This window comes from Schistocerca cancellata, chromosome 3, assembly GCF_023864275.1.
Source record: "Schistocerca cancellata isolate TAMUIC-IGC-003103 chromosome 3, iqSchCanc2.1, whole genome shotgun sequence".
Classification (NCBI taxonomy): Eukaryota; Metazoa; Arthropoda; class Insecta; order Orthoptera; family Acrididae; genus Schistocerca; species Schistocerca cancellata.
In genome coordinates this window covers 682,640,067-682,661,886 of record NC_064628.1, presented here as the reverse complement: position 1 = coordinate 682,661,886, position 21,820 = coordinate 682,640,067, and the positions used below count along the sequence as shown (strand labels likewise).

Sequence of the window (21,820 nt, the reverse complement as noted above, 5' to 3'; positions counted from 1 at the left end):
TTTACAGAAAAATCTCCAAATTTCGAAAATGGTTAAAGTTATTGAACTGATATTCAACACATATTGATTTAGTATTACTCCTGACATGCTAGAAACGTTTCAGTTTATTCACTTGATTTTTAAAGTATTGTGCAACATTTATGACGTCAGAGCTAGTTACAGCGGACTAGGCTGGCACACAACGGAAAGACTGATGAGAATTTTATAAGGCGTGAGTGAGTAGGCTGCTTCCCTACAAATGGATGTGTGTGTTGTCCTTAGGTTAGTTAGGTTTAAGTAGTTCTAAGTTCTAGGGGACTGATGACCTCAGATGTTAAGTCTCATAGAGCTCAGAACCACTTGAACAATTTTTTTTCAAATTGTTATTTTATTGATCAACTAGTTTTGGCGATATATTACGCCCTCTTTAGGCCCCCTGACAGACATGTACTAGGAGGACTCCCACTTTAGGATCTGTGAAAATAGGGGCCAGCATTCAATGAGTGGTCTCTGTAGATTTTTGACACAGCGACCCCTTGGATCCTCACTTGCCGACTTGTCAGCTGTGTCAAAAATCTACAGAGACCAGTCGTTGAATGCTGGCCCCTATTTTGGCTGGACCAGAGGTCAGGGGTGCTGAGGATGGCTGCTATCATTCGACTATCCCGCAACCACCTTTAATAAAGATGGACATAGTGAGACCCAAACAGAAATTATGTCTAAATCTCCTTGAATCCCCCTACAGTCAGTCAACGGTTATACGAGTGAGTAACTGTTGTTTATGGTGTCTTCTTTGTCCATGTGCGCAGGGCGTGTGGTGTGCTGTCGCAATGCTGGGCGACTGATTCCGCGCGGCGCGGCCTGGCCATGGAGCTGTTCCGGCGGGGCGCCATCTTCGCGACGTTCTTCGGCTCGTGCCTGGCGATCGCGCTGCTGGTGGCGGCTCTGGGCACCAAGTTCTGGGTGGTGGCGCGCGCGCGCCGCATCCCCAACCCGCACGAGTCGGACGGCCGCGTCCACTTCGGTCTCTTCGACGGCAAGAAGGAGCTCAACGTCGCCTACGGATGGCGCACCTACGAGATCGACAGTGAGTACGCAGCCCATGCTCCTGTCACTTGATTCGGGGCTCACGCGTTCATTATTAAACAAGCTGCTATGGCTCAAGCCTAAGTAAAAAAGTCAACTATGTATTGTATTGTATTGCATGCTAACCGGGGACCTAGAAACGACGGAGAGGCTCCGTCCCCGCCGCAGCCGCAGTGATCCACAACCAAACGACGACTACCACAGTCCACTTTACCCCTCCGCCGCCCCACACCGAACCCAGGGTTATTGTGCGCCTCGGCCACCGGTGGACCCCCCAGGCAACGTCTCACACCAGACGAGTGTAACCCCTATGTTTGCGTGGTATCGTGGTAGTGTACGCGTACGTGGAGAACTTGTTTGCGCAGCAATCGCCGACATAGTGTAACTGAGGCGGAATAATGGGAACCAGCCCGCATTCACCGAGGCAGATGGAAAACCGCCTAAAAACCATCCACAGACTGGCCGGATCACCGGACGTCGACACAAATCCGCCGGGTGGATTCGTGCCGGGGACCAAGCGCTCCTTCCTGCCCGGAAAGCCGTGAATTAGACCGCGCGGCTAACCGGACGGGCGGCAACTATGTTATTCCACCAACTTTTAAAATTTCAACGAGGACACGGCATCAAAATTACAGTGTAGTAATAGTACGTTTAATTTAAAATTCATTTCGCTTAGCTGTATACAAGTGTAAACGCACCGTGAAAAATTTCTGCGACATTAAAGATATGGTTCAAATGGCTCTGAGCACTATGGGACTTAACGTCTATGGTCATCAGTCCCCTAGAACTTAGAACTACTTAAACCTAACTAACCTAAGGACAGCACACAACACCCAGCCATCACGAGGCAGAGAAAATCCCTGACCCCGCCGGGAATCGAACCCGGGAACCCGGGCATTAAAGATAATTGTAATCTCTACTGACCTACACAAATAGTGACGAGGGGCATATGATGTTACCGTAACTTTATTAATAAGATGTTTACGTTTTTGAAAGCATTCTGCCGGGAGCAAACCTAATTTTTTTGTCTTTTTGCCCATACAAGTCCCAGTGACGCTTCAGCATCACCAGCGGGTTCACTCTATTTTTCACAATAGCACAAATTGTTGTTGTCTGTCAAGTAGTGTGTAGCTGTAAACTACCTTGTAGAGATTTTCCGCATTTTGCGTATTTACGGAAAGTACTGCAACATGTCTCTGAAGTTCCGTTCTTAATTTTGGACGGTGACAGCAATAAAAATAACTGAAAGCTCGAGATCTTTACCCACACTATGGTAATTGAGGAAATTTTATCCGTAGTGCCTGCTGAGATAAAATGTGTCATAGTTCGCAAACTGACTGCTAAGCTCTCGTTGTAAGAACCTACATCTACATGAATACTCTGCAAATCACACTTGAGTGCGTGGCAGAGGGATCATCGAACCATCTTCACAAAAATTCTCTATTATTCCAATCTCGAAAAGCGCGCGGAAATAACAAACACCTATCTCTTTCCGTGCATGCTCCGACTTCCCTTATTTTATTGTGATAATTGTTTCTCCCTACCCAGGTCGGCGTCAACAAAATATTTTCGCATTTGGAGGAGAAATTTGGTGATTTAAATTTCGTAAGAAGATTCCGCCGAAACGAAAAACGCATTTGTTTTAATGATGTCCACCCCAAATCCTATATCAGCGAAACGCTCTGCCCCATTTTCGCGATAATACCAAACGTGCTGCTGTTCTTTGAACTTTCTTGATGTACTCCGTTAATCCTAACTGTTAAGGATCACAGACCGCGCAGCAGTACTCCCAAGGAGGACGACCAAGCGCGGAGTAGGCAGTCGCTTTAGTAGCTCTGTTGCGTTTTCTAAGCTTTATGCCAATAAAATGCAGTTTATGGTCCGCCTCCCCCACAACATTTTCTATGTCTACCTTCCAATTTAAATTGGAAGTAATTCCTAGGTATTTCATCCACTTCAAAGTATTACCTTGTGACGTAGAACAAATCCTATTTGTGGCTACAGCAGGACATTAATTGTGGACACTTTATAGTTATTCATTAAATAATCCAGCCAGGATTTTATTTTAGCTGAAATATACATTATACACTACTGGCCATTAAAATTGCTAAACCAAGAAGAAATGCAGATGATAAACGGGTATTCATTGGACAAATATATTATACTAGAACTGACATGTGATTACATTTTCATGCAATTTGGGTGCATACATCCTGAGAAATCAATACCCAGAACAACCACCTCTGACCGTAATAACGGTCTTCATACGCCTGGGCATTGAGTCAAACAGAGCTTGGATGGCGTGTACAGGTACAGTTGCCCATGCAGCTTCAACACGATACCACAGTTTATCAAGAGTAGTGACTGGCGTATTGTGACGAGCCAGTTCCTCGGCCACCATTGACCAGACGTTTCCAATTGGTGAGAGATCTGGAGAATGTGCTGGCCAGGGCAGCAGTCGAACTTTTTCTGTATCCAGGATCTGCAACATGTGGTCGTGCATTATCCTGCTGAAATGTAGGGTTTCGCACGGATCGAATGAAGGGTAGAGCCACGGGTCGTAACACATCTGAAATGTAACGTCCTGTTCAAAGTGCCGTCAATGCGAACAATAAGTGACCGAGACGTGTAACCAATGGCACCCCATACCATCACACCTGGTGATACGCCAGTATGGCGTTGACGAATACACGCTTCCAATGTGCGTTTACCGCGATGTCGCCAAACACGGATGCGACCATCATAATGCTGTCAACAGAACCTGGATTCATCCGAAAAAATAAGCTTTTGTCATTCGTGCACCCAGGTTCGTCGTTGAGTACACCATCGCAGGCGCTCCTGTCTGTGATACAGACTCAAGGGTAACAGCAGCCATGGTCTCCGAGCTGATAGTCCATGCTGCTGCAAACGTCGTCGAACTGTTCGTGCAGATGGTTGTTGTCTTTCTAACGTTCCCATCTGTTGATGGCTGCACTATCCGTTACAGCCATATGGATAAGATGTCTGTCATCTCGACTGCTAGTGATACGAAGCCGTTGGGATCCAGCGTGGCGTTCCGTATTACCCTCCTGAACCCACCGATTCCATATTCTGCTAATGTTCATTGGATCTCGACCAACGCGAGCAGCAATGTCGCGATACGATAAACCGCAATCGCGATAGGCTACAATACGACCTTTATCAAAGTCGGAAACGTGATGGTACACATTTCTGCTCCTTACACGAGGCATCACAACAACGTTTCACCAGGCAACGCCGGTCAGCTGCTGTTTGTTTATGAGAAATCGGTCGGAAACGTTCCTCATGTCAGCACGTTGTAGGTGTAGCCACCGGCGCCAACCTTGTGTGAATGCTCTGAAAAACTAATCATTTGCATATCACAGCATCGTCTTCCTGTCGGTTAAATTTCGCGTCTGTAGCACGTCATCTTCGTGGTGTAGCAATTTTAAGGGCCAGTAGTCTAATTCATTAGTAAGATTTGAGTTGAAATATAAAAATTTAATTAAAATCCAAACAAAATAATCCCAACCCAACAATTTCAAAAAGTTACAAATTATTCGGAGTAGACGTTAGTGCCATGTTTCTCAGCATTTCCGGTGGGATATCTATTGGGTTAATCACCGCCTCCATTGTGTGCAGCATCGAATCTTCCAGATGATGAAGATCTTCTGTGTTAACAACTCTGAACCAGGAACTGACGGAGGCCTACAGCAGCTCCCTCTTATTGCGTGGATTCCAACGGGAAACTACAATTTTCAGCCGGTACCGCAACTTCTCATTCGGACTGAGGTCGGTACTGTTTCCAGGCCACGTCAGCTTACTAACGTGATGGTCAGCGAATCATTTCTTATTAATTCTAGCGCTGTGACATGATGGTCTGCCTTGCTCAATGACTCTCTGAATGTTGTTATCTTGAAACATGAATAGAGGGCAGAAATTTCAACACTAGTAATTCTTCTGTGTACTTTTTGGCCTTAATGTTATCCCCAAACATTTGCAGACGCACAATGCCAAAGTCTTGCAATGCAGCCCCCCATAATGACACTGATAGGAAGCTTCATAGTGGCAGTGGTGCATTAAAGCAACAATTCTTCGCCTGCACGACGATAAAAGAAATGAATTCCATCCCTTCCGAAGGTACTGATCTTAGTGTCTTCATTGCAAATGAGACTAGCCCAGTCTTCTTGCCATCACACCCTGTGTGCAAAAGCCCGCTGCATACGTTTCTGAATCTAGATTTTTTTTTCAGATAAGACTTCCTTCATGGAGTGCTCTCTCGTAAACCGTTTTCAGGGAGTTAACTTTTTATACCTGGGATTCACAGTCATGTAGAACTTTATAAAAGACGTCATATGAGTAGCATGTAAACAGTAATCTGCCGCTGCAGTTTGGTGCATATGTGACTAGTTATGGGCTAACGAACGTGAGTGTCTACAGACTATGTTGTTTCAGGACATATAGATACGTGTGCTCGCAATATGTAACAGCGTCACGAATGTATTTAATAGTACTGAGAACGACATATAGATCCGCCTCGCCTTCCGTATACGCCTCCCGTCCCCCACGCGGATCCTCTATGATCTCATTCCTTTCCCCCATCTGCTCCTATTCCTCGAACATATCCGCATCCTCTATACCTCCCGCCGTCTTGAACCCCCTCACCCCCTGGTTACTCCACTCCTCTCCGATCCCCGCCCCCTGCCACGTCTTCACCGTTGTGTCCCCCTCCACCCTACATCTCCTTTCCCAAGGTGGCTTCCATCAACTCCCCCTCCCGGATGATGCCCTCTCTCCCTCCATTTATCCCTCCTATCAACTCTGATCCTCACTCCCCCTCCTTTCCTCTGTCCTTTTCCCGGGCTCTCTCCCACCCCTTCCATCCTCTTTCTTCCCCACCTCCCCTCTCTTTGCCCCCTTCTCTCCCCCGAGTCCTTTTACATTTCCCTCCTCTGCCTCCTCTCATTCCCTCTCGCGTCTGCTCTTCTCCCCCTTTATTAGTCCTCTCCCTCCTTGGTTCCCCCCCCCCCCTTTTCGTTTTTCCTCTCCTCCCTCCTTGGGTCCCCCCCCCCCCAATCTGCCTTTGGATCGGGAGTGCCATATTTGTGCCGCCATTTTCGTGCAGTGTTTTACGGTGTGTTTTTCCAGTGAGTGTTCCGTGTTGTGTCTTTTGGGAAGTGTAGCGAACAGCCATCATACTGTCGCTGGGTGTGATTTTTTTCTCTCTTGCGAACAGAAACCAGACTGTCGCCATGTTTTTTTAATTGTGTGTCTACTATGTTACTTGTCTGATTCCTGCGTATTTTATCAACATTGCCTACCCCTTTTGCTTTCTGTTTTAACTTTCCGCATTTTTACGCCATTTTACACTTTAAATCACCATTTTATCGCCTGTTTTTCCTTGTTTCTTTCTTCTTCCTTTTCTTTAAAAAAAGTCTGTAGGCTGTAGAGCAGCGTAGTAAGCTGCTGCCAGCCCGCCCCCTTTAGGGGAAATTGAAAATCAATAAAGAAAAAAAATACATACAGATGTGTCAGCTCGTTTTAAGTTGACGTGACGTAAAGCCACTTGATAATGGCCTAAGGCCGAAATTGCAGTCTTGAAATAAAGAAAGTGTTACAGTCACTGGCGTAAGTATGATGTATGACGACTAACAAAAAAAAAAAAAAAAAAAAAAAAAAAAAATTCACGAAGGTTTTGTCTGACTGTTTGGTCAGAAACTTCAACCCCTGAAGTACTGGAGATGGCATGTACATGTTTTGCGGTACGCTGGCGACTTTGCAGAGAAAGACGGCTTAGTCTACGACAGTCTTCATCAGTTAAGGTTCCTTTTCTGCCGGTTCTTGGAGCGGCTTTGGCTGACGCAAATTCTTGCATACTTTCCTCGTACCCGACTACGTAGCTCTTCTCCCAGTTTCTATGGTATTTCTGCATAAGAACAACCTTCTTCACAAAGTGTTATTGTCTTACTTACCCAGCCACTGTAGCCGACCGGTTCTAGGCGCTTCAGTCCGGAAGCGCGCTGCTGCTACGGTCGTAGGTACGAATCCTGCCTAGGGCATGGATGTGTGTGATGTCCTTAGGTTAGTTAGGTTTAAGTAGTTCTAAGTTCTAGGGGACTGATGACCTCAGATGTTAAGTCCCATAGTGCTTAGAGCCATTTGAACCATTTTTTTTGTCTTACTCATTTCATCACAACCTATGTACATTTCGCGATGTTAAACTGAATGAACAGTTCAGTGAAATGTCCAAAATTGGTGTCACTACCGCGACTGCAGCACGAAACATTGCCGGCCAGCAGCTGCTAGCGCTCTAGCGCACACTACTCGACGGCTACTGTTCGTGAGCTGGTGGAACGGTAGCGGCTCTGCGCTCAAGGTCGCCCTAGGGGAAAGGTTCGTGACTCAGGCCGCCACTGCCTTGCAAACTTCTTTCGTCCGGGTGACCGCTTTACACAAGCAGAAAACTTCCTGCACTGCACAGCATACATTAAGATCCTCGAGTGATGGTTTAAACTGGCGAAAAACTATTAGGTTGGCTGCCAGCGTAGAAATCTTTGGACGCTACAGCGAATCACTTTCTGCAAGTACATTAGGACACCTAACAGTTATATTAATAGTGCCTCCTTCATTGCTTATGTCAATTTTTTAAACAGAATCAGCTCAAAACATCCAGTGCGTCCAAGATAAAAGCGGCATCGCTTCCTAGAGAACATGTTGTGGCCTTACCGTTCCCTGCTCGCGTAATCTACCGATCATGTGTCGCTTATCGATTGCTGCTTGAAAGCACAGTGAGTGCATTATCATCGTTACCAGAGTTATTCAAAAAGTGTATGCTGAATTCTGTGAATGAAAGGGTGTACACTAGGGCTCCTGACAAACTATCGATGTATATATATACATCGATACCATTTGCAAAAACGTGTCGATATAGCTGGCGATAATATATCGATTCCATGTGGCAGTACGGAGTGCCGATATTTTTATTTTATATGATATTTTTTTACAATTTTCGGTAAATATTTGAATATCTCCTTCTGAAACTGTAATAGAACATGATTTTACTTTCACTGTGTGAAGGAGTCTTACTACTTTTTTCGCTTTCATCACGTCCAGTTTCGCTCTTTGATTGTGTCGGAGCACTTACAAGTGACACAATAGAAGATGTCCAATTGCACTGTTCTACTGCAGGGGGAGGGGGGGGGCGATATGAATGGAATAACAAGTGAAGAAATACCACACCAGTGCGTTAAAAAACAATTCTAGTGTACTGTTTTTTGACACCGGCATTCTTCAAAATTAGTTGCTGAAAATGATGAGCAAAAATCGAAATAACAAGATTGGTCTGTGCGATGGGCGGAGATGTGTGAGGGAAATGTTGACGTGATCGGCGCTCGGCACCACCAATAGAAGCTGCAACGTTTAGCTTCACCAAGTGATTTTGACCCTACAACTGCTAGATCACTGACGTTGGCATTAATGAAAAAACAGGGGATTCGACATGAAGCGTTCCGGATAAATCCGATGAGTGACGAAACCGAGCGACGGACCCATCGGACACCTTTATTGTGCCAGTTACATACAGTTACCATTGCTAGCAAAGTAGTTATCGCTAAACCTGAAAGTCCAACTTTCCTTTTAATTTCTTGCTCTAAGGGGGAGGCAGGCTGCTAACATGTTAATATACAGAATATCTAATAATATATCAATACTTAAATATACAGCTCTAAAACCGGCACTTTATTTACAATGTGCAGCCGATTTTTTTATATGTATGTATGTAGATAATTTTCTGTCGATATATCGATATAACGATACTTTTCTTAGATATATCGTGGATCAGTAATGGTATAACTTTAAATATCGATATATCGGATTCCCGGTATTTTTAAAAATACGAACAGTCCTAGTGCACTTATACCCGTTACATTCCTTATTTATGTGTGGTAACTTAATATGTACAGGTCTTTGACGCCGTAAAGGCGTTCTTGAGTAACATCCGCTCACCACGTCGAGCCTCAAACGTAACTGACGCTCACGACTTTACTGCGTATATTTAAGGCAAACCTGATTTTCATTCTCATAGTTGCGCTAATAGCGCCAGTCTTATGCGACTGGAGCGAAATTTTAATAGACATCATCTTTCAGACGTACAAACACGCGTACCGACTTTCGTTTGTTTCGTACAACTCTTTCCTGGTGTTGCGATCTTTTCCGTCAGTGTATGTGCAATAAGATTACTGACTATTTGTAAATCACTGGTTACGTGGCTCCTTACTTCTGACATGGCAAAAATTATGACTTCACGCTGCCAGTGCTTTGTCTCTGACCATTTCCAGTAATAATAAGAACACTGGGAGAAGTGCCAAAAGATCTGAGCAGGCACTTGAAAACTATTGCTATTGATAGAATATCCATCTGCCAACTAAAAAAGCCAGTTTATAGAGATCTGCAGGTATTATGCGCCGATGTGTCGCGAAGACCTGGACGCCTGGGCAGTGTCCGACTAGTGATAAAATACGAAATCCAGTATAGTGAACTCATTTTCTTCCTGTTATAAACAAGTGTATAATAATAATACAGTAATACTATTAAGCTGTACGGCACTATAGTAGCCATTATATAGTTACTGTTGTTTTGTACTGTCAGTTGGTTCGTTTATCTGTTGCGAGTTTAACAATGAAGCAATTTCTCGTCCACTGCGGGAACTACATACAACACGTAGAATGCATTGTCATTCGATATTTAATTATAAGAGACGTCTCTGTCTTCGCTTCACTGTCGCAGATGTGTGCTGCAAAGTGCAAGGCTAATATTAAAAAAAAGAAAAAAAAGAAAAAGAAAGTGTAGTCACTGGTATCTAACTAACGCAGTTAGTATTTCATTCTTTTGAATAGTAATAACAGTAATGTTCTTTTGCAAATAATTTACAAGGGAAGGCCACGACGTTTGGAAAGCGGATTTACTGCAAACTTCGTACATTCGTAGTACTCCATAAGGACAATAAAATGTGTAAGCAGTAGCGCGTACTTCTCAAGTGTTATTGAGAAAATCACAAGATAATTTCGGTCGTCAAATATATACCTGTGCATAGCCATTTTTACCATGAAGCGGCGGCAGCTGAGTGGTTAGTGGGGGTCAAACTAATCCTAGTTTGTACGAGGAAATTTTCACTGATGACGAAGGACTTGGAACATGTACGGTTAAAATCGTACCTCCGAAATGCCCGCCAGTTTGCCAACCATGCGATGTTTATTTATATAGGTGAGTTAAAAATTTCATTAGGTGTCCTCAAAATTGTTCTTAATTAATCGAAAGAGAACGAGAAATTGCTTCTCGTGAAGACACCATTAAAATACACTTGATACTGCATACCAATGATCAGTGCCGATATTTAAGGAAATGCTGCATTATGCATAGTTTGCTTCCAAATTATCGGCTAAAAGAGAGGTCTTTGAAAATGTTAACGAGGTTTGTTTTTCCTTAGAAAACCTCAAAAGACCTTGCGTACGCGGAAACATAGCATTTATTCAATGAAGCTGGCGCCGTTTAACTTTGTTTCCCATGTTTTTAAGAAAAATACCATCCTGCAACTTGTACTCGTAATGTTGAAAGTGACGATTAATTGTACATCTTTCGAATGCAGTCTATGCCAGTCAAAACTTGCAGGTAACAAGTAGTTTCGGGCTCCTTCCAGGTATAAGGGATTTCTCAAATCACATACAAGCATACATATTCACTATGACTTCATGCATGGTCGTTTACTAGTCGATAGTTATGAATATTATATTATTTATGATAATAAAAATTTGTAGACTGCCAAATAACATTGTAAATTTAATAAAAGTTCTTCCGATTACACGCATTTTTCCCATTGTATCAATTGTAATATAAATATTAAAGGATATGACTGTGTTGGGAAAAAAACTGATGAATGGGACTTGATCCAGCGATTCAATGATTACAGGGCTTGAACGCTAACCACTCGGCTGCTGCCGCTTCATGGTAAAAATGGCCACGCACAGGTATATATCTCATAACCGAAATTATCTTGCGATTTTCTCAATAATGCTTGAGAAGTACGCGTTGCTAAAAATGGTTCAAATGGCCCTGAGCACTATAGGACTTAACATCTGAGGTCATCAGTCCCCTAGAACTTGGAACTACTTAAACCTAACTAACCTAAGGACATCACACACATCCATGCCCGAGGCAGGATTCGAACCTGCGACCGTAGCAGCAGCGCGGTTCCTGACTGAAGCGCCTAGAACCGCTCGGCCACACTCGCCGGCTAGTACGCGCTACTGCTTACACATTTTGTTGTCCTCATGGAGTACCACGGGTGTACGAAGTTTGCAGTAAACCCACATTCCAAACGTCGTGGCCTCCCCTTGTTAGTTTCGTGACCGAACACATTCGAACCTTTATGTTCTTACGTCTCAGAAAGAAGTTTCAGTTGACCCTCTGGTCGGTAACCACAGCCCTATAGCACGAGAACCTGAGCAGCAAGTAGAGTAGGTGACGGCAGGCCGTCAGTATCTTGTGGGAACCGTTTGGAGGTAACGGTGTGGAACGCGGGACAAGGCCGGGACGCGGTGCCAAACAGGTGCATTGCGTGGCGCGTGGGAGGCGGCATGTGGCACGTGGCATGTAGGTCGTGCCGCGGCCCCACCCCCGCCCCCATCACCTCCGCCTCCAGGGGCGGCGGCGCACTACCGCCAACAGCCGACCTTCTTCCGCTTGACCCTGGACCCCGTCTCCTCTAGTCCTTGCCTCTTTGCCGTTTCCTTGGCACACGCGGATTGCGTCTCTGATACCCACATTAGCCTCGTCCTGTCACATAAATAGTCAATCTGTCGACAGTGATTCGTGCCTCGATGGTACTTCGGAATTTGTTTCGGTGGCTACGAAAAGTAGGGAAGATTAGAGTCTAACGTCCCACCGATGTCCAGGTCGTTAGAGACAGAAAACAAGCTCTGAATCGCGAAGGATGGAGATGGAAATAGGCTGTGTCCTACCTAAGGAACCATGCTTGCATTGTTGCTATTTAAGGAAATCTTGGAAAAATCTGAGTGTGGGTACTTATAAATTAATTCGCTGACTGCGAATTCATTGGCATCGGCTTTATTACAGTTCAATTCTTTTATCTTGGCGGTTCGCGCATGCCCGCCCAGACGCGGGAGATTGCTGCGTTGCCAGTTGCTCGCGCAAACTTACGTTTAGGGGGGAGCGCGCAGTTTATGAAGTAAAGCCACCACGGCCGCAATAACCCTTTTGCTGCTACAAAGACGTGCTCCCCACATTCCGCGCTGTGCGCGATTTTGTCATCACTGCACTGCTCGCCTGTACAGACACATGGTGTTTCGACTGCTTTGACACACTTTATCATTCGATTTCACAAAAACTATTTGGCCGAAAAATTTGATATTTACACATGACTTAATTTTGTTTCGATGTTCAACTCAGTTATTGTACAGCATTAGATGTAGTAAACCATTGCACGAAATTTTGAAGAGTTTGCAGAGGTAAAAGTCCATAGCGTATACTTTCCTTATGGTCGATTTTAGTTGCCACTAGAAATTTCAAAAAATTACATTCAAAACGAATAAAATTCATGAAGTAAGACACTTCGATATTGTTTTTAAATAAAGAAAATATTTTTTTTTCGTTATTGATCGTTGTGTTTGGTCGTTGCGGACGTCGCAAGACATCCTGTTCAAGTTGCGTGGTTGATCCTTCCACTCAGTTTTTTTATTACAGAGGCCAACCGGCTCTCTGACCGAACACGCCTGAGCTACCGTGCCGGCTAAAACACTTTAACCCTTACGCTAACGCAACTCGTCATTCAAAAGATCTCCCGGAGGACTTTAAAATATCACACAAAATACCGACAAACACTGTTGGTATGACTGAGTTACTCACGTTTCGTCGAAGTACAATAGGTAATAAACAATTACCGCTGTTCTTTATTGCGGAAAAGGGGTTAGTGAGAATGATACAAACACCTTTCCTTGCTATCGCCTGAATTGGAGGCTTATTGCTTGTTTGGTTAATTAATTAAAGGAATATGAAGCAATTGGTATAAAAAATGCTTTTTCCAAACTTTCTATAAAAGAAAGTCTGCTCTCAAGACATTGCTTTTGTTCAATTACTTTATTTATGACTGAACGTTTCTAAAGCTGAAGACACTCGTCCGTGCTCTGCACTGCAGTCGAGCTCTGGCAACGTCGTTCTCTGTTCATTGGCTGACTGTGTTTTGTGACGTCAGATGCGCAGAACGAAACTAAACTCGGCCGCCGTCGTAAATGACGCGCACTTTAGGTACGGATATACTGTCCAGTAGTGACATATGAAATCTTTTCCGCACAGGGACTCGAACAAGTATTTTCCGCTTATCACTTGCGGTCGCTCGTCTGTGCTTTTGAAAGCAATCTATGAAGACTTTCCTACTGGCTTGCTAGGCCTAACGCAAGAAAGGATTTTCTGTTGGGGTTGTCTACCAAGGCCTTTGGAGTTTCTCCTCCACCACAAGGCAGTGGTTCCCTTCTCATTTAATACCCAAAAAGGAGGGTTGCCTCACTTGCCAGCTAAGTCGTTCCGAAGTCTTCCTTCTCCGCCGTCGCTGCCATTAATGTCTTCACCCGTAACCCTGGGCATGGGTTCCGTGTTATACCCCACGGGATTGGGTCCCTGCCTGAACTCAGCCATCCTAGCACTCCGGCCTACTGAAGTGTAGGATGCCCACCCCGCGACGTGGACGCGCCAGACAGGAATTACCCCAGTGGAGGAATAGGGAAGGGGACTCTACCTCCGTGGTTAATGATTGTGTATGGTGCCACAATCAAACGGAGTGAAATATCTAGGGATGGAGAATAACTAACGAAATTAATAGGAAGTTACAGAAGGGAGGCAATTTGTACCAAACAATAAAACACCTGATTTGGAATAAGGAAGTTTCAGAAAAAGCAAAACTCCTTATGTTTAAGAGTTATTACTTCCCTATTATCACCTATGGAGGAGAAACATGGACAATGACAGAAAGGGATTGGACCCGACTGCAAGCAGGGGAAATGGAATTTCTCAGAGCAGTTAAGGAAAAAACAAGAATGGACAGAGTAAGTAATGTAGAGATTAGAAAGGACCTTAAATAATAAATTATGAGAGAAGAAATTGAAAAAAAAAGAGATTAAGATGGTATGGGCATGTTAAGAAGATGAATGGGCAGAGACTCCCCAAAATTATGGAAGAACTCAAGATTGATGGGAAAAGACCTAGAGGCCGCCCAAGAACACAGTGAAAAATGGGAGAGAGAATATCTGTGGAAAGGAGAGGTGTGACCTGGCAACAAGTGGAGAAAGAAAAGTGGTGGGAGGACCGAGCCAAATGCAGAGGACTCGTCAGCACTCACACTCGGCAGTAGCTGGAGCGGGATCCGGATATAGATAGATGAATTTGCGGTCGCCTGAACCACTTTGGCTATCCGTGCACGCTCCCGGTACGGACCCCAAACTTCACAGATCGTAGTCCACCAAATTCGTCACCTAACTTCAATGCCCACAACAGAAATGTCTGTAAGTATTACATGCCTAGGCGGGCACACGACGGCAACAACATCAGTGACCATTCCTTGTTGTCTCATTCACCGTACTGCAGGGATCGAAGTAATGTTGCGAGCATTAGGTGATGAATTTAGTGGACTGTGATATAACTTAAGAACATAGACAGTGTGACACATGGGGGTTGGGGTGGTCAGGGGAGCGTGCACAGGTAGCAGAACTGGTTAAGGATACTGCTCACGATAAGCGAGGAATTCTGATTCGAGTCCCGATGCGGTAAATATTTTCATACGTCACAATTGGGTAGTGCATCTACACCCAGTACAGCCGATGTCGAGGAATTCGCAGGGAGACGATAAATTTCGAAGTATTTCATACATCTTTGTTACTTTCTTTCTCTTACGCAATAGTCCCGCAGCGATCGCAGGGTCGCCGTGGTTATGACGGATTTGGCAAGGTTAGTTTTAAGGGTGGCCGAATGCCCTTTCTGCCACCATCCCGTACCCCCCGGGACGGAATTAGTGTACCCCTGCTGTCTGGGTCTAGTGGAAGTCATGGAAGAGTGCGAATGTGTTCAGATGTCTGCGAGTCGTGTAACTGAGGCGGGACGTGGGGACCAGCCCGGTATTCACCTAGCGGGATGTGGAAAACCACCTAAAAACCACATCCAGGCTGGCCGGCACACCGGCCCTCGTTAATCCGCCGGGTGGATTCGATCTGGGCCCGGCGAGCCTACCCGAGACCAGGATGCAGCACGTTAGCGCTCTCGGCTACCATGGAGGGTTATTTCATACATCTATGGATCGCCAACATTGTCTGTTCTTTCAGACATTCATGTAACTAAATGTGGATGGTCAAGTGGAGATTTGAACCGCTGTCATTCCGAATACGAGCCCATTGTGGGCTCGGAGAGCCCATATGGTCAGTGCCGTAACTCGGGTAAGTGGGCCCCAGTGCAACATCGGCTCTCCTCTCCCCCTCCGCCCCTGTCTCCCGGTGCAGACACACTCCGGTGCACTCCCACTGACAGTGACAGAGGAGCTCCTGTGGTTGAGCTGAAAATGGCCTAAGAGCTAAAATGGATCGTGGAAAAAATTTGGTGCAGTTGATGCTGCGATGCGATACAATAAAAGTAGTTGCGGATGCCGTGTGTCTAAAAAAAATAATTGTTGGACAAAAATTATAGAATAGATTTATCACGACGGACACAAACGTATGAGAAACTGGGTTATCCAAGCCACAGCACGATGGCTAATGTTCTCGACAGACTATTGTTGCCATAGCACAATTTGAGGAGATGGTGTCGGATAGTGTGGGAGAAGATTCAGTATCAAACATCCGTCAACTTGCCGCTGAAATGCAATCATTGGAAAGTTCTGGTAGTGCAGCAGTAACGGCACCATTATAAACAACGTGTCCGTGCAGTGGTGCCAAATGTCTTTAACCTATAATTCAGTTTTCTCCAGGCATCATTTTGCCATGTGTCCCTTTAGACAAGTGGTCGTCACTTCCGACGTTTCCTACGAGTTGTTGGTAAAACGTGCTGTTTACATCAATACAAAACAAAATAGTCGTTTCTGAGTTAGTTCTTATTTCGAAGCACTCATTTTCAGATCTTCTACCCCCATATAATTTTGTCCCGAAAGGTTGGTGGCACCCTGTAATTGCTTCGTGCTGTGAGCAATGTTGCTCGTTTTTCTACAGACCTCTCATAAGCTTACTACATTACGTTTTATGTTCTATAGTTAGATAACTTTACTCCGATATAGAAGTGGTCTACAAAGGCGCGGCCTTTTGTGAGTGATCTAGATTTGCTGCATCTCGGAACCGTGCTAGCGATAGGATTGTATATTTTTACTGTTCCCTATCTCAATCGGTAAAAAAAGAATCCTTGTAACATCACTTTCTTGTCCGTCTGCCTGTGTGACTGTCTGTCCGACATTTCAAAACAGTTTTTATCAGGAACGGGTAGACGTATCCAGTGGAAAGTCATGCCACATATTAAGGTCTACGGTCCCTAGGGGACATAAAAAACTGAAGCTTATAAATCAATGCAGTCAAAAGATATCGTTATTTATATCACAGACTCGTAGACACATTCATCAGCACTTGCAGGGTATTTCCCGTTGACCTAGAATCATGAAATTTGCCAAGAAGGAAGGTTTCACACTAACCAAATGAAAAAAAATCTGAAAATTATTAATTTATGTGGTGTCACCGAAAGGCACCACACTTGCTAGGTTGTAGGCTTCAAATCGGCCGCGGTCCGTCAGTACACATCGGACCCGCGAGTCGCCACTGTCGACGCTAGCAGACCGAGCGCCGCCACTCGGCTGGTCTCACGAGACAAGCTAGCGCACTGCCCAGTTCTACAGCCGACTTTAATAGGAGTGGTTCACTTGTTATAGCTTCAGAGATCTCATTTGCAGAGACGCTGGTTAGCATAGCCTTCAGCTAAGTCAGTAGCTACGACCTAGCCAGGCGCCACATACAGTTTATGCATTGCTAATTGATCTATATGTATGACGCAATCAGAATTGTAAAGGAGTATTCGCAGTTCAGTCTATAACTGCACTTATAAATATTATTGTAGCCCGCATCTCGTGGTCGTGCGGTAGCGTTCTCGCTTCCCACACCCGGGTTCCCGGGTTCGATTCCCGGCGGGGTCAGGGATTTTCTCTGCCTCGTGATGGCTGGGTGTTGTGTGCTGTCCTTAGGTTAGTTAGGTTTAAGTAGTTCTAAGTTCTAGGGGACTTATGACCACAGCAGTTGAGTCCCATAGTGCTCAGAGCCATTAGAACCATTTGAATTTTATTATTGTAGAAAGTCAAGATCGACGTTGATCGCTGATGCTGAATTAAAGCTAAGTATTTAATTGTATTCCTGTCTACTAACTTTTAATCACCTAAGATGTTCCAGATATATCCCATCAAGTATAGTTCATTGATCCTCACGTCAGCCTACGTGATCAACGCGTGCACTAATGGCCACCCCTTGTGATCAGACTGAACGTCAAATTGCTTCACTCAGCCGGTTCACCCTTTTTCCATGAGGCCCATAGTTCCGCCTCGTACATAACAATTTATAATTGCTACAGACGAAAAAAAAAAATTCTGTCGTTTGATACGACTATCCGTCTATCTGTTAAGACCAATGTTTCCCGGGAAAGGGTAGACGTATCAAGCTGAAATTTTCACATATAGAGGTCTATAGTTTTTCGGCGATGTAAAAAAGTTAAGCTTCTAAGTGCAATCAAAAGATATAGCCTTTTATGGCATACAATTTGATACTTGCAAACTCACTAATCAAAAAGCTGTAGGGCTTTAAGAAGAAAAGTTTCACAGTAAAAGTAACGTTTAAATGAAGTAACACGTGAGCAGCATAGTACGTACAATAGTGCTGCGTCACGTCCTGTAGCATTCCGAGGTACTCCGTTCTGCCTGCTCGCCTCGGCGGCTGTGTCCAGCGCGACGGCAGACAAGACACGGACACGGCGGCCGGCCGTGGTTGTCGCACCTAGCGGGTCTCCGGCGCGGTAACGGTGGTGGCCGCGGCTGCGCGACGCGACACGCCGACAGCTGTTCGCCGCGGACGACGCCAGCAGCGGCTGCGGAACCTTTCATCGCGTCTGCCGCCTCTCCACTGCTCTACAACGTACTTGCAATGCCGGAAAGCAGTACGGGAGCTCTGCGAGATGATAGCTACACCTAGAAGTGAAGAGCGGAAGGCAGAGATCCCACAACACAAATTACTAAACTTACAGTAAAATACACTCATGCTCATAATTTAAGGATAATGCTGATACATGGTGAAACAACACTCTGGTGGGCGGTTTGCGGGTTTAAATCACTTCGGGATATGACCATGCGGTGCATTTGACCTGCGGTCGTCGCACGGTGGCGCTGGCAGCAGTTCACATGCGCAGAGGTGTGTTGGAGCATGTCAAAGTACGGTGCAGCGAGTAAATGTGCAGACGTTTTCAGACGTGCTTGTGTGTTGAAAAAGGCTCAAAGAACACATATTGATGACGTTATGAGGGGTAGACTACTAGGCCGACTGGAGGCCGGTCAAACACAGCAGGTCGTAGCACAAAGTGTGAGCTCAAAATTATGGCAAAGATTCCAGCAGACAGGAAACGTGTCCAGGCGCTACATTACGGCAGGTCCACAGTGTACAACACCACAAGAAGACCGATATCTCACCATCTGTGCACGCAGATGGCCACGGAGTACTGCAGGTAGCCTTGCTCGGGACCTTACCGCAGCCACTGTAACAGTTGTCTCCAGACACACAGTCTACAGACGACTGAAAAGACATGGTTTATTCGCCCGGAGACCTGCAAGGTGCATTCCACTGAGCCCTGGTCACAGGAGAGCCCCTAAAGCCTGGTGTCAACAACACAGTACATGGTTATCGGAACAGTGGCCCCAGGTTATGTTCACGGACGAGTCCAGGCACAGTCTGAACAGTGATTCTCGCCGGGTTTTCATCCGGCGTGAACCAGGAACTAGATACCAACCCCTTAATGTCCTTGAAAGGGACCTGTATGGAGGAAGTGGTTTGATGATGTGGGGTGGGCTATGATTGGTGCATGTATACCCCTGCATGTCTTTGACAGAAGAATTGTAACAGGTCAGGTGTATCGGGATGTCATTTTGCACCAGCATGTCCACTTTTTCAGGGGTGTAGAGGGCCCTTTCTTCCTCCTGATGGATGATAATGCACGGCCCCACCGAGGTGCCATCGTGGAGGAGTATCTTGAAACAGAAGATATCAGGCGAATGGATTGGCCTGCCTGTTCTCCAGACCTAAACCCCATCGAGCACGTCTGGGGTGCTCTCGGTCGACGTATCGCTGCACGTCTTCAAACCCCTAGCACATTTCAGGAGCTCCGACAGGTGCTCGTGCAAGAATGGGAGGCTGTACCCCAGTAGCTGCTCTACCACCTGATCCAGAGTATGCCAACCCGTTGTGCGGCCTGTGTACGCCTGCATGGTAATAATATCCCATATTGATGTCGGTGTACATGCGCAGGAAACAGTGGCGTTTTGTAGCACATGAGTTTCGGGACGGTTTTCTCAACTTATCACCAATACCGTGGTCTTACAGATCTGTGTCGTGTGTGTTCCCTATGTGTCTAAGCTATTAGCGCCGGTTTGGTGTAGTGCCACTTTGTGTGGCACCACATTCTGCAATTATCCTTAATTTATGAGCATGAGTGTACATTTTATTTACACTGTGATACTGGTCGCATTTATTGAATGTAATACATGTACCCGGTTCGACTATCATGAATTATCATCTGAAACAATATTGCGTTAAGAAAGGAACATTTCACGGGCACCATCTAGCGGTCATCGTGATCATTTAAAGTTGATCACCATTGCGAATGCAAATGTATTTCCCAAAAACGGAAGCGAGCTTCAGTTTGACAATGTAAGATATCATTAAATTTTGCACTCGTACACTGGCCAAGAGAAGTCTACTAGTATCAAACAGTCTTAATCTGAGGAATAAATTTCAGAGAACGTACGTGTGGTGTGAATACTGTAAGACCTTCGGTACACACACCATCAGATTATTTGACTTGTCGCTCTAACGAAGTAGGCGAGTGTCAGCAATATGTCTCGTGGTCTTATCGTGGCGTGTTTATCTTCTGCCGTTAGGTCAGACAATAGAAATGCCACTTGCACGCTTAGAGTAGCAGATTGACGGTAACCAACTTTAAACAGAACTTAATTAATTTTCACACACATTTATTAAAATAATAAAAAGCGTAGACATTACGTAACTTGATTCTGGATGCTGTTTACAATTGACAATCTAAAGTCCTTTGGTCTTGGTACGTTAATCTTATTCTCACCTATCTCTGATACTTGACAAACTGTCTATTCATTTATCTTCATGACTATGTACAGGAATCTGGTAATCTTATTAGGCGCAGACTGAAACTAGACTATAGTCTGGTACAGACTAAAGCAGACTGGTACAGACTGGTGCAGAAAAATGCAGACTGACTAATCGGAGGTCTGTACACTCGTTATAATACCTCGCGCATTCAGGTATCACTGCGCGAGTGTGATCCGCGAGGAGAAAAGGTTCTACGTTAGCAGCAGTCTCATTGGCTGCGTTACATATTAATACGCGGATCGGCGGAAGCAGAATTTGGTCCGTCTCTAAGGCAGCGCCAGCCATCTCGTAGTGCGGAGACGGACGAGCACTGCGCCTGCGCTGTTGTGCCTAGCGGGGCGCGCTCTAGTGGGATAGTTGTGTACGCACTGACTACGCGGAACTATGTACACAACAGTACACAAAAAAACGATGCATCACGAAGCGATTATTCCAACTGGATGGAAATCCTTAGATGTGATCTACATGTACAAACAAAAGATTATAATTTCAGAAACAATGGATGATTTATTCAAGACAAGTAGGTTTCACAAATTGAGCAGATCAGTAATGCCTTGGTCCACCTGTGGCCCTTATTGCAAGCAGTTATTCGGCTTGGCATTGATTGATAGAGTCGTTGGAAGCACTCCTGAGGGATATCGTGCGAAATCTTATGCAACTGGGGCGTTACACTGTTAAAATCCCAAGATGGGGCGAGGGCCATACCAATAATGCTCGCAAGTGGGGAGAGATCTGGCGACCTTACTGACCAAGTTAACGTTCGGCAATCACGAAGATACGGAAATGTCAAATCAGAGAATAAGAAACGAAACACGGAATTAAGCTAATTAGATATAAGGAGTCATCATAACATTAAGCTGAAACAAGAACTAACTCCATCACACCACAGAGACTCAGCTAAGAGACTAAAAGAAAGATGTGGAAACATAGAGTTTACAATGAAGATATGAATACAATCAATGAAGTACCGTTAGGGAAGAATCACATCTCTGAATATGCCATGGTATGGGACAGACACACACACACATTTAAGGACACTTTGCGTCGTGAAACTTTTGTTACATTTAGTTGGTTGTGCAATAGTGTACGGCAATAACTAATGATGGACTCGATCAGAGATCGTAATGGAGTTACTAACTGAGAGATTGGTATGGAGAGGTGGGCTACAAAGCGGTGTGGCAAGTGGCATCGTAGGAAAGCTGAACAGGAGCAGAAATTACTAGGGAAGAAATTAACACAGTTAGCAGAAGATTTACTTATCTTGTATATCTTCAAAGGAAAAAAGCCTCATCATA

The 21,820-nt window shown here is 45.0% G+C and overlaps 1 protein-coding gene across 1 annotated transcript in view; it reads left to right on the top strand.

Moving 5' to 3' along the window:
* Positions 1 to 21,820, top strand: part of LOC126175663 (uncharacterized) — a 209,100-nt gene that overhangs the window by 50,786 nt on the left and 136,494 nt on the right. Inside the window, exon 2 of the mRNA XM_049922572.1 lies at positions 789 to 1,066. Within this exon, the coding sequence (XP_049778529.1) occupies positions 847 to 1,066 (220 nt within the window). The 5' untranslated portion in view covers positions 789 to 846. The remainder of the gene's footprint in view (positions 1 to 788; positions 1,067 to 21,820) is intronic.